Raw genomic sequence first — 13829 nt, forward strand, 5'->3', positions numbered from 1 at the left:
AGATATCTAAATTTAAACAAAAAACAAAATCAGGGTTTGGCCATGCACTCATGCCTGTGCTACATTTACAGATGGATTGATATTTCACAGAGTGAAATCCCATGTGTGTGGGATTACATTGGTCACTTACTCAAAAAGACTCATTTATGGAACTCTGAAGTGACTTCTTATAGGGCTTACATAAATGCAAACAGTTTTAGAATTTTAACTTGTGTGTGCTTAATGTTTTTATAAAAGCTAAAATAACTCTTTTGCTTTAACGATTTGTTAGTGTCTGTTTTTCTCCATGAGAATGAAGCCTGAAACAGTGCCCAGCACACAGTAGGTGCTTAGAGAATACATGATGGGATTCCTACGTCTGTTCTGATAGAATCAGGGTTACTGTGGAAGGAAATTGTAGTGTGCGTTATTCTTATCGCAGCCTTTACCATGGAAACTTGTTTAAAATAATAAATCACTTCAGTGTATCGTAACAGTTTTTTAGACCATTCTTCAAATTCATCTGTCATTTAAGTCACTTACTCATTTCCTGACCCACTTCCCATCTTTTCATCTGTTCTCTTTTTAGTTGTGTCTGACCTTTTCCTGCTTTTTCTCAAAACATTTCTGTAATTACTTAATGTCCATTTAAACATTACACAGTTTTTGAGGGGCTTTTGGTAAAACACGTAGTCAGCTCTTTATTACTACAATAGTAGTGGACTAGTTGCTCAGCAGGTGCAGACCCCTAGATATTTGTGTATGTGTAAGGTACATAGTAGCACATGGGGAAAACCCCAGTCCTTGCCCTCCAGGAGTGTCCAGGGTGGGAGAGAAGGAAAGTAGAGTGTGGCCCTGGGCTTGCCAAGTACACATGTATGTATGTGTGCGCTAGCTCTCTAGGAAGGGATCCGTTAAAAGGAAAGCACCACCGCTGGAAACTGCCACTTCACACCGAAAAGTCCCGTGGTTCTGTGGAAGAAAGTTCTAATAAGAACCAAGAGCCCTTAGCTCTTGTCTTCTCACCACCACCAGCTAGAAACACTGAGCAGCTTCTCCCAGCTTTCTTTTGTCCCCAGCCTCAGTTTTTTCTGTCTAGATAGGGAAGTTTAACTAAAATCCACTGGTTTTGTAAATATTGTGGTGTAGCACATACGTTTCTTTACCTTCATAGAAGATATGTCCTTTTTCTTTTTAGTTACCACTGAGTAACAAATATTCTATTTTTGGTTACTATTAAGGAATGTAATAGTAATTTTTAAAGGGTATACATTTGCTTGATGATTTCAGTGGCCTTAATCAAATAAGTCCAATAAGATTAACTGCGTATTGCAGTCTCATGTTTGTGTTTAGAGTTCTTTGTTCTTTGACACACACACGTGCAGTACCATTTAAACATTTTAGGCTGTACCTTCTAAGTTTCTATAATGAACATTCATGACTTTTGTAATAAGGGGGAAAAAACCAACAACAGTTCTTCAGTACTCATCTCCTTTGATGCAAGCATGAATCTGATTGGCTTCTCTTAGATGCTGTTGAAAGCATTTAGAGGGTATCTTTGGATGTTTGAGTTGGGATGTGAAGAATTGTCTTTGGTTTTTGTCTCTGGAGACTTTTATTCTCTTTTCCATTAAAACAGCTTTAAGTCTATAACTAGTCTCCAGTCAGTGTTTAGATTGTTAGTAAATTATCAGTCCGATGCATCTAGCTGATTTGTCTTCCTGTTTCTAAATTGGAAGTGAGAAGCTGCTAATTAACTAAGTTTTAGCCTAGCATATCTGAGCACTGTAAAAATACACTATGTAATATATACACTAATGCCCTTTAAAATAAACCTAGTTTTTAAAGATATTTTAGCCATGCTGAATTAAAAGAAAACTCTATCCTAACTTTATGAATTATTCTTGTGTGTCATGCAGTATTTTGATTTCATTTATAAATGTAAATAAAGGCACCTGTGAGACCTGGTATGGCATATGGCAAAATCAGAGATGAATGCACTTTGTGAAGCCATTTTCTGTTTAAAGAGAACCAAACTATGCACTATTTGAAGCCCCAAAAGTTGTCAAATAACAAAATGAAGCATTTGGTGATATCAGTAGAAAGAGGCTGGCAGCAAATTGTTTGGAATTTTACTCATCACCTTATGCAATGAATAACAGACTTAGATATTCTTTAACTTGAAGGTTGTTGTTAATTGGTCTTAGTCTGTAGACTGTTGGTCCTTTCTATCCGAACTATTGATATATACATTGTCAGAAAAGTTGGGCAAGAGATACCCAACTGAAGTGTGGATTAATGAAATTCAGTGCTTTCCCCAGTACATACTGCTGAAATACAGGTGTTTCTTTTGTTGGTGGAATACTGTCTGATTTTCATCCCTATGTAATTTACCTGCACGGAGATTAAGAAAGCTCCTTTTTATTAAATAAGCTTGAAAACAAGATGAATGCACTAGGTTCTTAGGTAGAACATATTGGATAGCTCCCTTTATAATGAGCATTTAAAAATCTGCCCTCCTAAAGCTGGAAAATGCATTCTCTCCTGTATGGAAAGCAATATAGTACTGAAATATTCCTCCTTAATTTTGGTCTGAGCGAACAAAAGTGTCTGTGTTTATTCCTGCCTAATGCATCACAAATCTGCTGACATGCTAACCTTGGAGTCTTGGCTGGCGTTAATCAGGCCTGTGCACCGGCAGGAAAGATGTACCTAATGCACTCCATCAGTGCAGTTTGCATATGGAAGTTCTCACAGGGGAGCTGCCCTGTGCCAGCTGAGGGTTACCTGCCCACTGCAGTTATTGTATGTAATTATCGAACCAATCTGTTCAGCCCAGCAGGGTTTAGATAGTAATCATGAAGCAACACTTTGGAAAAGAAAGATGTAAGGCACTCTCCCCTTCTCTCATCAGTTATATGAAGTTACAGCCACTCTTCCAGCTATTTTTGAGAAGTAATACCTCCATGTACAAATCTGCTAAATGAATGCCTTTGAAAGTTTTTTAAGGTTTAGTCAAGATGTTATGTTTATATATGTGAAGCATTTTCTTCAGGACCATGATGGGAATCTCTGAGTTTTAATCTTTCCACAGCCACCGTAAGAATATTTTGAAACAGTGGGATTAACTGTAATACATAGATAATAACAGTTCTGACCATTCGGGGGTTTTAACATAACGTGGCTTGAGTAGAGTCGTGCTTTCCCACGTAGTTCTCTTTGGAACAGAACCCATGGTTGCCATTAGGCAAAAGAGCAATGTCCTGTCAGCAGACATTATACCCTTTTATAGCTGTGCACAAAATGGCCCGAAGTGAGGAAAATTCTTAGGCAAAGTGTAACTTAATATTGTTAGGAAAATATAAATGAGGACATTCTGATGTGCCGTGAATCTGTGAAATTTGGGAAGTATCAGATGATTTCCTAAATGCTACAGACTTATTTTAGGCAACCTAGAGAAGTAATGAATTCTGATGTAGATTTTAACACATTTAAATTTGAGATTACATGGGATAAAGTTGTATGAAAAGTGCAGAGTTTTCAGTTCCTTACTAATGTCCTTCTATAGTTATATCTACGTATAGAGATGTTAAGTATTTTAAAACTTTACACAGGACTGAGCTAGTTAAGAAATGTTGTAGTGATAGAAAGTAAGAAAAAGAAATTGTATGAACATTTGGGAAGAATGGATGGTGACAGAACGTAGGCATTAACTCCTAAGTAACAGTCAACTAGAACAATATGTAGAAAACAGGAAAGGCCTGAGAGAGTGCTGGAAAATCCAGCCTGTTTCTGAGATGTCAGGAGAGCTTTGTACTTTTAAGACTCTTCTTTTACAGTAAGGTTTATGGCCCTCTTAAACTTTAAATTATAAAACATTTATTGGAAGTTTGCCATTATTGATCCACAGAATTTCCCCATCAGTTTAGGGGGCATAACCACTGATGCAGTACATGGGCCAGGCACATATTTTCCTATTTATCAAGTACATTTACCCCACCCCACACATGCAGCGTAAAATGGGGAAAAATAAGTATCATTGTCCTGAGCAAGTATCGGCTTTCAAAGAGAGTTTCTGTATGATCAGTCCTGATGGTTAAAACATGGCTTTCAATAATAAATTATATGAGGCATAAAAAGTTAGAGGTGGCTATAAGAAATATACCCACTTCCAGACTAACTGTATAGTTGAAGTTTCCCTTAATCCCCTTTTCTTTCACCCTCCGCCCCTTTCCTTAGGTGACCCCCACCATGAAGTTGTGTGTATTCTTCCTGTATGTTTTTTTTTTTTTTTTTTTTTTTTTTTTTTTGTGGTATGCGGGCCTCTCACTGTTGTGGCCTCTCCCGTTGCGGAGCACAGGCTCCGGATGCGCAGGCTCAGCAGCCATGGCTCACGGGCCCAGCCGCTCCGCGGCATATGGGATCCTCCCAGACCGGGGCACGAACCCGTATCCCCTGCATCGGCAGGCGGACTCTCAACCACTGCGCCACCAGGGAGGCCCCTTCCTGTATGTTTTGACACACCCACATCTGTATAGATTCATATATATATATGCTAATATCTGATAAGTTTGTATATTTTTTTTTTTTTTTTTTTTCGCGGTAGGCGGGCCTCTCACTGTTGTGGCCTCTCCCGTTGCGGAGCACAGGCTCCGGACTCGCAGGCTCAGCGGCCATGGCTCACGGGCCCAGCCGCTCCGCGTCATGTGGGATCCTCCTGGACCGGGGCATGAACCCGTGTCCCCTGCATCGGCAGGCGGACTCTCAACCACTGCGCCACCAGGGAAGCCCTGTATATTTTCTTAATTGACCATCATGCCACATCTTTCTTTTTTAATTTTTATATGTAAGAAGAGAAAGAAAGAAATAGACCAGAGCACACAACCTGGTGTTGAAGATATGGAATGCTCAGATACACAGGCAGAAGAGGCCATACAAACCCGTAAGTTGAACAGTCTTACCTATTAGCTCTTTTCTTATATATAATAAACACAAATTTCATTTCCTCCCACTGAATAAGGGGTTAACTATTTGGGTCATAACATTCTCATTTTATAATTTAAAAAATGTAGGAGAAGATCTTATATTTATACAGTATGTGTCACAATGTCCTTTGTTCACATTGTGTTATTTACTATAATCATGTTTACAATAATCATTGAGACCGGGAATTACTCTCATTTTGCAGATATGGAGCCCAAGACACAGAGCATTTAAATGACAGAACTGTTGTGAAAGGGTTAGACGTAGAGACCAGAACTCTTACCTCTCAGGCTACTATGTCTCTGGTTCCCCACACTTACCACCGAACTCTGGGCATGAGAGGGAATGTCAGGAGTCAGGTGGTCAGTACGTGGCTTACTGCAGAGTCCGCCAACTCTTCATTTCTCTCAGCAAGTTGGGATGCAAGGAATTAAAGCCTTGAATCATCACTTCCCAAAGGTCTTGAAGCAAAAAGCAAGGTATAAAGTCATTTCTTCAATGGCTCATGTACTGGTGCTGAAGGCACTTCTAGTATGGAGTAGTTCCAGAAGTGACATTAGCAAAGGCAGCACCTGCAAAGGGCAAGACTAGGTTAGACTTTGGTCTGGTTAATAAATGGCCAGTCTGTGGTGTGTAGGCACACCTGTGGGGCTCAGAAGATGGGAAAATGTGTTCCAGGTTTCATGAGAGATGGTTTACTTGCCTCAGTGAGGAGAGATTCAGAGCTGGCTACAGTACCACTTCCACCCTCTGCCAGATATCTCTTCTATCTGTCTGCCTTCTATTTATTTATTAGTTTATTGGTCCTGAAATATTTCTGATTTCTAATAGAAAAGGCTTATTTTTGGTAAAAGTTTCATCAAAGTGTAAGTGCCCAGTAGAGTTAGGCCAGGGATGTATTTTTACCTTCCCTTTGACAGTGGTAGCCGTGCATGTTTGCGGAAGGCAAAAATTGACTTTCAAAGAGAATCATCTTCACCCTGATTTTATTAACATTTTCTTCATCATATATTATGGATAGTACATCCTTAGGTTTATCTGAATTTACCCAAGAGAATCCTTGGGGATAGCTGAAGAGCGAGTGTATAACGTCACTCTGGAAGCTAAAGGTTTTGAAGTAGTCCCTCTTACTTTTCTGCTGCCATCTTCCATTCCCTCCTGTTTTTGTTTTTTTTCCCCTTCCTCCCCTGTCTTGTTCATTCTGTTACTAGGAGGTGAGGAGTCCCGAGCAGCAGCACATCAAAGCATGTGTCAGCCAGAGGCGGCAGCAGCGGCTGTGCCAGTGAGTGGGAGCAAAGTTAAGGAGCGTTTATGGAGATAGAGTAATATTCTTACTGAAAAAAAAGCCCTTACATTTTAAAACGGGAGATTTTAGTTTAGGAAAGGGCCTACATTGTTATAGTGAGGTTGATACCCATTTACACCAAAGCCAGTTCCCAGCTGTGCATAGGGAAGACTCACGCGTCTCTTCATGCCTAGAGGTCATTTGTTATTCGAACTTTGCTTAAGGAGCATCAGAGGTATTTGTTTTGATACATACATGATTTTAAATTTGACTGTAATTACGAAAAATGTTTCTTATACCTAAAATTTTAATTTAAGGTCCTTATACTGATGGTTTTTACTGTGAGAAAATATATTAGTATTTTTGTTTTATTTATTAATGACAAAAGAAGAGAGTAGACCCCATCACTAATTTAAGGAGAATAATCCAGATTTCTTTTTGATATTAAAAAATGAAGATAAAAAGTAATCAAATTCTCCTTTATTCATATAAACTCTAAATTGCTTTAATTAAATACTGTTATTTTCCAATTGTAATTCTTTTTCCCCCCCTAAAGTATAAGGCTAGTTAAGGTATTTTACTACCTAAATATTCGTAAATGAGAGAAATATTACCTGAGATAGTAAAATGTTATTGCTTCTAGCAAAGAAAATTAAAGCAATCCAAGGGTTCATGAAAATGTATGTATTTGTATTCATCAGTTTAAAGGAACCTGAATGAGAAGGCACATTATTACATTTGAAATTTTTTAAAGAAATATGTAATTCAGTGAATTCTGTGTTTTAGAGCTTTAGATTTTGTGTCAGAAACATGTTTCAAGAATGGTCACCTCTAACAGCTGCTTTAGAAATGTCAGTTTCTTCATTAACAATTTTATTTTCAAACACGATTTATGGTTTACATATGGTAAGAGATTTTTCTCACTGTGTGGTCTCTCAGAATGTTGTGCCTAGCAAAATGGGAGCAACTTTCCTTTAATATCTATTTAGACCATTTAAAAAACGTGTATAATTTTCTCGATACACCTAAACTCATTTTGACTAGCTGGGGGTCTATTGTGTAAGAACACATTCTGAAAGCTTTCAAAATGTGTCTTGTGTAGGTTTTCTCAAAGAAAGAGAAGGGTGATGGGGTTGTTTTCAAGAAGAACAGAGGCCTCTAATCCTTGTAGTTTTTATGCAAGGCATGATTTTTACCAATTGAGGAAATTTGGTAATTTGCTGCAAGTAATTTTTTCCCCACAAAATGATAAACCTTTAAAAACCACACATATTCTGGCATTTCAAAACCATGCCAATATTTCAGAACTGTACTAAAAAGTAGTTAATACAGCCATGATATTTATGGCCAGTATACTTTGTCCCTACCGTTCACACAACAGACAGAACTCAACAGCCTACTCTTGGTGTTGTTTTTGAAGTACCTTGGATTTTGGACCATTCTTGAGGAGTCTTTGAGGAAAGCATGACTTACGTTTACCCCTTGAATAGTTACGGTCTAGTCAAGAAAGAGATATTTTTAAGGCACCCTACAAAGAAATTTCCCACTTGTTTTTTTCCTTCTGCATTATAAAATCATAGAAGAGTATCCCAACCTTGTATATTTTATTTTTCAAATATTAAGTTTTACATATTAGTCTTATGGTTGGACCTTTTACCACTAGTAAAGTATTATGAAAATGAGTATATATTTACTAGTAAAGTATTATGAAAATGAGTATATATGGGATGGGAGGAGAAATAGATTTTTTTCTGCAACAGTCAGAATTGATTATTAGGAAAAATACTGAACTGATAAAGTCTCTAAGTTGCATAATATGATGATATAATAAGTTGCAGGTGGTGATGGCATTCTTAGTTGCAGTGAAAAACTTTAAATCTAGATTGAATGGGGATAAGCAGCAACGGAATTTAATCTAAGAGTAAAACGTCAAATTAGGACATTAATGAGAATATAGCGATAATCGCTGACTTTAGTGTCCTTTTTAATGTGACTATAGATTCAAATTTTATTGAAAGGGAGATGTACTATAGTATTGATTATGGACCTTGATTTTGTGATAGCCTGTTATTCCAATTTCAGACAATCACAGCATTCTCAGTTTTCTATGGAAAATTAATTACAAAATTGTTGAAGTAAAAACCTAAAAATCTACCATGGGATATTTTTAAAAGAAGTCTGTACCACAAAAATTGAAGAAAAAACTCAAAAGTTTAAACCCACCATAGTGTAGGCCATGCACTAAGAGTGGCAGAGAAAAAAAGATATTCATATAACTTTGAAGTTTGCATGAATTGAAATGTATGGCAATTGAATAAAAACTAGAACTTGGAAAAATAACAAACAAACTGATCTTCCAATTAAGTACCTAAATAAACCTGTAGTCAGAAGGCCTTTAGAAACTGTTTATGATTAGACATGTGTGGTAGATATTTTGTCCTAGATTCAAAGAATGTTTTGTATGTTTCAGAAGAGAAGTACTGATCTCTTTGCTGTTCAGTGTGTTTATTGATTGATCGTGGGCCCCACGCTGCCCTCATCCTGGTACTGTCGCTCTCTCCTGGCAGAGGGAAGCCCGAGGCCGTGGAAGGTGCACTCCTCTTGCCAGCACAGGCAGTTGTGGTCGGGCCTAAGCTTGTCCTTCTGACTCTGCTGTGCTCGCGGTGGAGGTGGCCTGGGGTGGGGTGGGAGACAGAGTCTCTTTGGGGAGGCGGATCCACATGCCCCCGGTAGAGAAGCACTGCTGCATTCTTCCAGCGCAGGAATAGTTGGAGAGGAACTGTCATAAGGCACTTAGGCCAGTATCAGATGTGATACTTTCCTAGAAGGCGACTCAGTTGGGATCTGTTTAATTCCTAGTGGACAAGACTTTGCATTTTGGATTAGCCCAGTGCTCTTCTGCCTAAAGAGTAGAAGGATCAGGCTTTAAAAAGCAACACATTTAGAAAAAATGCCTTGCTTTTCATAATATGCATATCCTCCGTGCTTCCCCCCAAGGAATACCTATCTTTTTTTTGTTTTAACTTTTTATTTTATATTGGAGTGTAATTGATTAACAACGTTGTGTTAGTTTCAGGTGTACAGAAAAGTGATCTGTATATATACATATACAGATATCTATTCTTTTTCAAATATTTTTCCCATAATATTGAGCAGACTTCCCTGTGCTATACAGTAGGTCCTTGTTGCTTATGGAATACCTGTCTTGTTGCTATAGTTTACATTAGGAGTTAATGTTTTTAATTGTACAATAAAAATTTGGGGGAGAAATAGTTCAGGACCAGTGTAAATGGGGTATGTTTTTACCAGTGGATGCATTCTGTATAACTTCAAACTAGAAGGTCGGCTTTGTTTTAGCATATTTTTTGACACACTAAAAAATTAACACAATTTCCTAAGATTTTTAGGGTATTAACAGTTATAACTTTGTGTATCAGTTTCGTCTCCACAAATCATCATAGTCAATTAGACTTTTAAATATTAATAACCATATATGGAAATATTTATATTTCTGTTCTTTTGCTTTTGTAAGTTAATGACTAGTGATTTAAATCTCTTTGTTTTCTTTTCAAGGTTCGAGAACCAGGAAGAGAGTCCAGAAGTAAATCAAATATTGTGAACCAGTTTTTCTTTTCTTCCTTTCATTTGACTCTTTCCTCCTTTCATTTCACTTTTTCCTCTTTTTCTGTATTAAGTGTTTTATTTTCATGTGAGTCTTGTGGAGTGGGAGAAACAATGAAGTACCTATGTCTTTGAAAAGCAGACTCTTTTTTATTAAATACTTTGTAGAATTTACTCAAGCCTAATTTATAAAATTTCACAGTATTAAGGTTATACCCTTTAAGCTGTCCCATGCTGTGTGTTTGAGGTTCTGGGGTACATATAAGAAATATTACTATGACATGCACTTTTCTAATCGTTGTATATTTCCTAGAGTGTATAAACTGTTTGGCAAACTCCTTACTTTTAAGGAAATACACAACTTAAAATAAAGGTCTCTTTTTGCTTGATACAAATACACAATTTGTTGTGGGCATAAGATTTGTTTCGTATTGATTTTGCTCAGTTCCACGAGCATTTATTAAGCACCTGCTCTAGGAAATGAGAGGTACAAAGAAGAAAAAAGATTATGAAAGAAAAAACGGAGTAGTAATTATACCTGTGAGAGATGAAATACATGTATTTGAAAGATTACATGAGAATTATGTAAGTATGCAAGCTTTACGATCAGAAAACAGGCAGTTATCAAGTGGTGGCCAGATCACAGATTTTTTTAGACTGGCTTCCTTTAAGGAAATACTGTCAAATATATATATATTTGGCTTATGGTTCATCCACAGGAGGTTATTTTTCTTCCAAGTTTTTGTTTGTTTTGTATGGTATAATATTTGTACAGTAAACCAAGCACTTTAGAGTTTTAGTGATTAGAAATTTTAAAATATAGACTATATAGTTGCCTTGGGAACAAAAGCTTGGAATTTCAACATGAACAATTTCAAGATTTTCTTTGTTAGAGAAATCGGGATTGGATTGGATTTTCTAGGGGTGGTACACCTTACCACTTGTAGCCTGTACAATGTTTTTAGATGGTGTATAGGTACACTTATTTAAATATGTAAGCATTTATTTAATATGTATTTAGGATATAAATAGCACATTAAACTGGTGATTTCTCTATTGCTTAGGACAAGCCTAAAGTAGGTATTTCAGTTTTTAGAAAAGCAAGTTGATTTGAAGAAAATATTAAGTAAATAATAGTACAGGTGGATGTAGACATGTCAGAAACTGTCAGGGTTGTACCAATTTTGAGCAACTCTGAACCAACACAAAGATTTTACCTTTTGGCTCTCTGATGTGGTATTTAGTTGTCACACGAAGCATTTATCACTGCAGTGGTCGGATACTGAAAAATGCAAAGCAGATCTGCCGACTTTCCTTTGAAGGTTAACCTTTTAAATGCCTCCTGAAGTTCTAGGGCTCTGTGACTTTACAGAATAGAGAACTGGATTTTGGGCAGAGCCTCCTCCTGTTTTCTGTAGAAAGTTGGATTTTAGTCCTCATCGGTGTTATGGTCCCAAGTTTATTTGTAACATCTAAATCCACTCACAAGTTCTGTTTCAAACACATTTATGCTTAAAATAGGATAAAATGTGTGTGGTGTGTTTTTGTGTATGTGCCTTGGCCTTTTTTATTTTTCAGAACACAAAAACATAGCAAAACCTGTTGGTTAAATATTAAGAAAACAAACATTTCCTCACATATTGTTTTTAATAAGTGCTGGCATTTTCTCAAATGTTGCTCTATTGGCAGGGCTGCAGAAATGAAAAACTAGTAGCCATAGTAGCCAGTTTGATTAATTGGCTGCATCCCCTTGTTCTGCTGTTCTGTTCCCTACCTTACGCTGGTTTTTCTTACCCCCCCTTATTTAAAAGAAGTGGTTTAATAACGTCCTTGTCAGTCAGAGTTATGCTTTTCCCCTTGCCTTTTTCAATTCCATACGTACTGTTTTTTATCTTGTGTTGTTTCTGTTGTCTTTCCAATCCCTGCATCCAGTGGGTTTGCCTTCCTTTATCCTCCCTTCACAATCCAGCGTCCGTATGGACGTGCTCCTGGCCCCGTGTGTCCTGCCTTCGCTGCCATTTTCTTAGGTCCTTAGTGAGCTGAGGGTTTCTAGTCTGTTGAGGACCCACACCTGTGCAGGCTCTTGTCCTTCAGATGACGGGAGCTACATGTGCGCTATATTTTCTAGACAGCAGCTGATAAATCTTTGATAACCATCTAAGCCCTGATGTAAAATATCTTCTGGGTGTTCTTCAATAGTGATCTTTTAAGACAAATCAAACACTAACAGGCCAGGGCAACAAAACCCCAATTATTTCTTTGAATTACTAACTTAAATGTGCATATCAAGAGCTAAGTTGCACAGCAATGAATTAGTGGTGGAAATATAAATACATTATATGTATTTGTGTGCGTGTGTGTGTATGCTTGTTTATCCTTTAAAACTATATTCATCTGGTCATCAAAGTGTATTAATAGTACTTGATCATTGTAGAAAATTTAGAATACACAGAAATGTGTCAAAAGACAAACTAGCCATATTACTACCACCCACAGACAACCACTGTTAACATTTTGACACATTTTTTTCCAGCCTTCTCTATGCATTTTTATCTTTAAATATCATACTTTATAAAAGGTTTATATTCTGCTCTTTAAAGTGAACATTAAATACTTTCCATGTTATTACAAATACTTCATAAATATAGTTTTTATGTTTCTATAATATTTTTTCTTATGGATTCGTGATACTTTCATGACCATTTCCCTAATGTTGGAGGTTTAAGTTGTTTTCAGTATTGGGATATTATAAACAATATTCTTGAATAAAATTGGGCATAAGTCTTTGCCTACATGTACAAATATTTCCTTAGATTTTCAAAAGGGAACCATTGGGTGAAAGACTATGAAAATGGAAGGTTATTGGTGCATGTTATCAACTTGCTTTGCAAAACTCAGTCAGTTAACACTTGACCCAGAAATCAGTGCTCAACTTACATTTTTGTCAACCTTGAGTGCTACTGATTTTTATAATTTGATAAGGTAAATTTTTTTAATTGCTAGTGAACCTGAGCAATTTTTTATTTTTAAATTAATCATTCTATTTGCTTTTTGATGTGTGTGTTTGTACTGTTTGTATAGTAATGATCTTAACCTCTGTCATGTTTGTTGCTGACTTTTTCCAGTTTATTTTTTGTTGACGATTTAATTTTTATCTCTTTAATCTGTTGATCTTTTTCACTGTAATTTCTGCTACTGTTTTAAAATATTTCCCATTCTGATATTAGAAGTATTTACCAGGGCTTTTTCTAGGATTTGTGTTTTAATGCTTCTGAATTTTTAATCCATATGAAATTTAATGTGGTGTATGTATGCCATGAAGTGAGGATCACAATGGATTTTTTTCCAAATAGCTAACCAGTAGCTCCACTACCATTTGTTAAATAAATTCTCTTCCTCACCCCCTTTCCATCCTGGTTTGTGTTGCCTGTTTTATTACAGATTAAGTTCTTATACCAGGGTCTGTTTCTGACTGTCAGTTCAATTTCATTGATCTGTCTGTCTGTTCTTATGCCAGCGCCACACTGATTTAATTAGTGCCATTTTACTTATTAATTCTTATTTACTGCCCAAACCACATTAACAGAAATCAAAATGAAAGAAAAGATTCATTTATGATCTCACCACCACCACAAAAATCAAACGCTTGTCCTTTGGCTGTGTTATTTTTCAGTCCTGTTTCATGTTTACATAATTTTTCCTAGTTGTAATAGTTGCATTGGTGAAGTTTGGCGTGTGTGTGTCTTTTAAAGTTCCACAGTTTATTCTATATATACCCCTGATTCATTAAGCTCTCCTGGTATAAAGAATACAAGACACACTGAAGAAGTGATTCTATGCAGTATACTGCTGACCAGATGGTTTAGGCAGCTCTCTTTATCACTTGGGTGTTACTTTACAAATAAAATGCTTACTATTTTCACTGTACTAAGGCTGTGTTATTCATATATTGGTGAGTTTT

The 13829-nt window shown here is 36.7% G+C and overlaps 1 protein-coding gene across 2 annotated transcripts in view; it reads left to right on the forward strand.

Moving 5' to 3' along the window:
• VRK1 (VRK serine/threonine kinase 1) overlaps positions 1-9907 on the forward strand; it is a gene marked incomplete at its 5' end in the record, with an annotated part of 43884 nt that extends 33977 nt beyond the window's left edge. The window contains 2 exons of one of the 2 annotated variants that reach the window (XM_079699359.1): positions 4831-4921; positions 9821-9907. In XM_079699359.1, coding sequence (XP_079555485.1) covers positions 4831-4921; positions 9821-9852 — 123 coding nt within the window. In that variant the 3' untranslated portion in view covers positions 9853-9907. The remainder of the gene's footprint in view (positions 1-4830; positions 4922-9820) is intronic. The other variant, XM_079699360.1, reaches the window with a different exon arrangement.
• Between the last annotated feature and the right edge of the window lie 3922 nt (positions 9908-13829).

This window comes from Hyperoodon ampullatus (assembly GCF_949752795.1).
Source record: "Hyperoodon ampullatus genome assembly, chromosome: 3".
Taxonomy (NCBI): Eukaryota; Metazoa; Chordata; class Mammalia; order Artiodactyla; family Ziphiidae; genus Hyperoodon; species Hyperoodon ampullatus.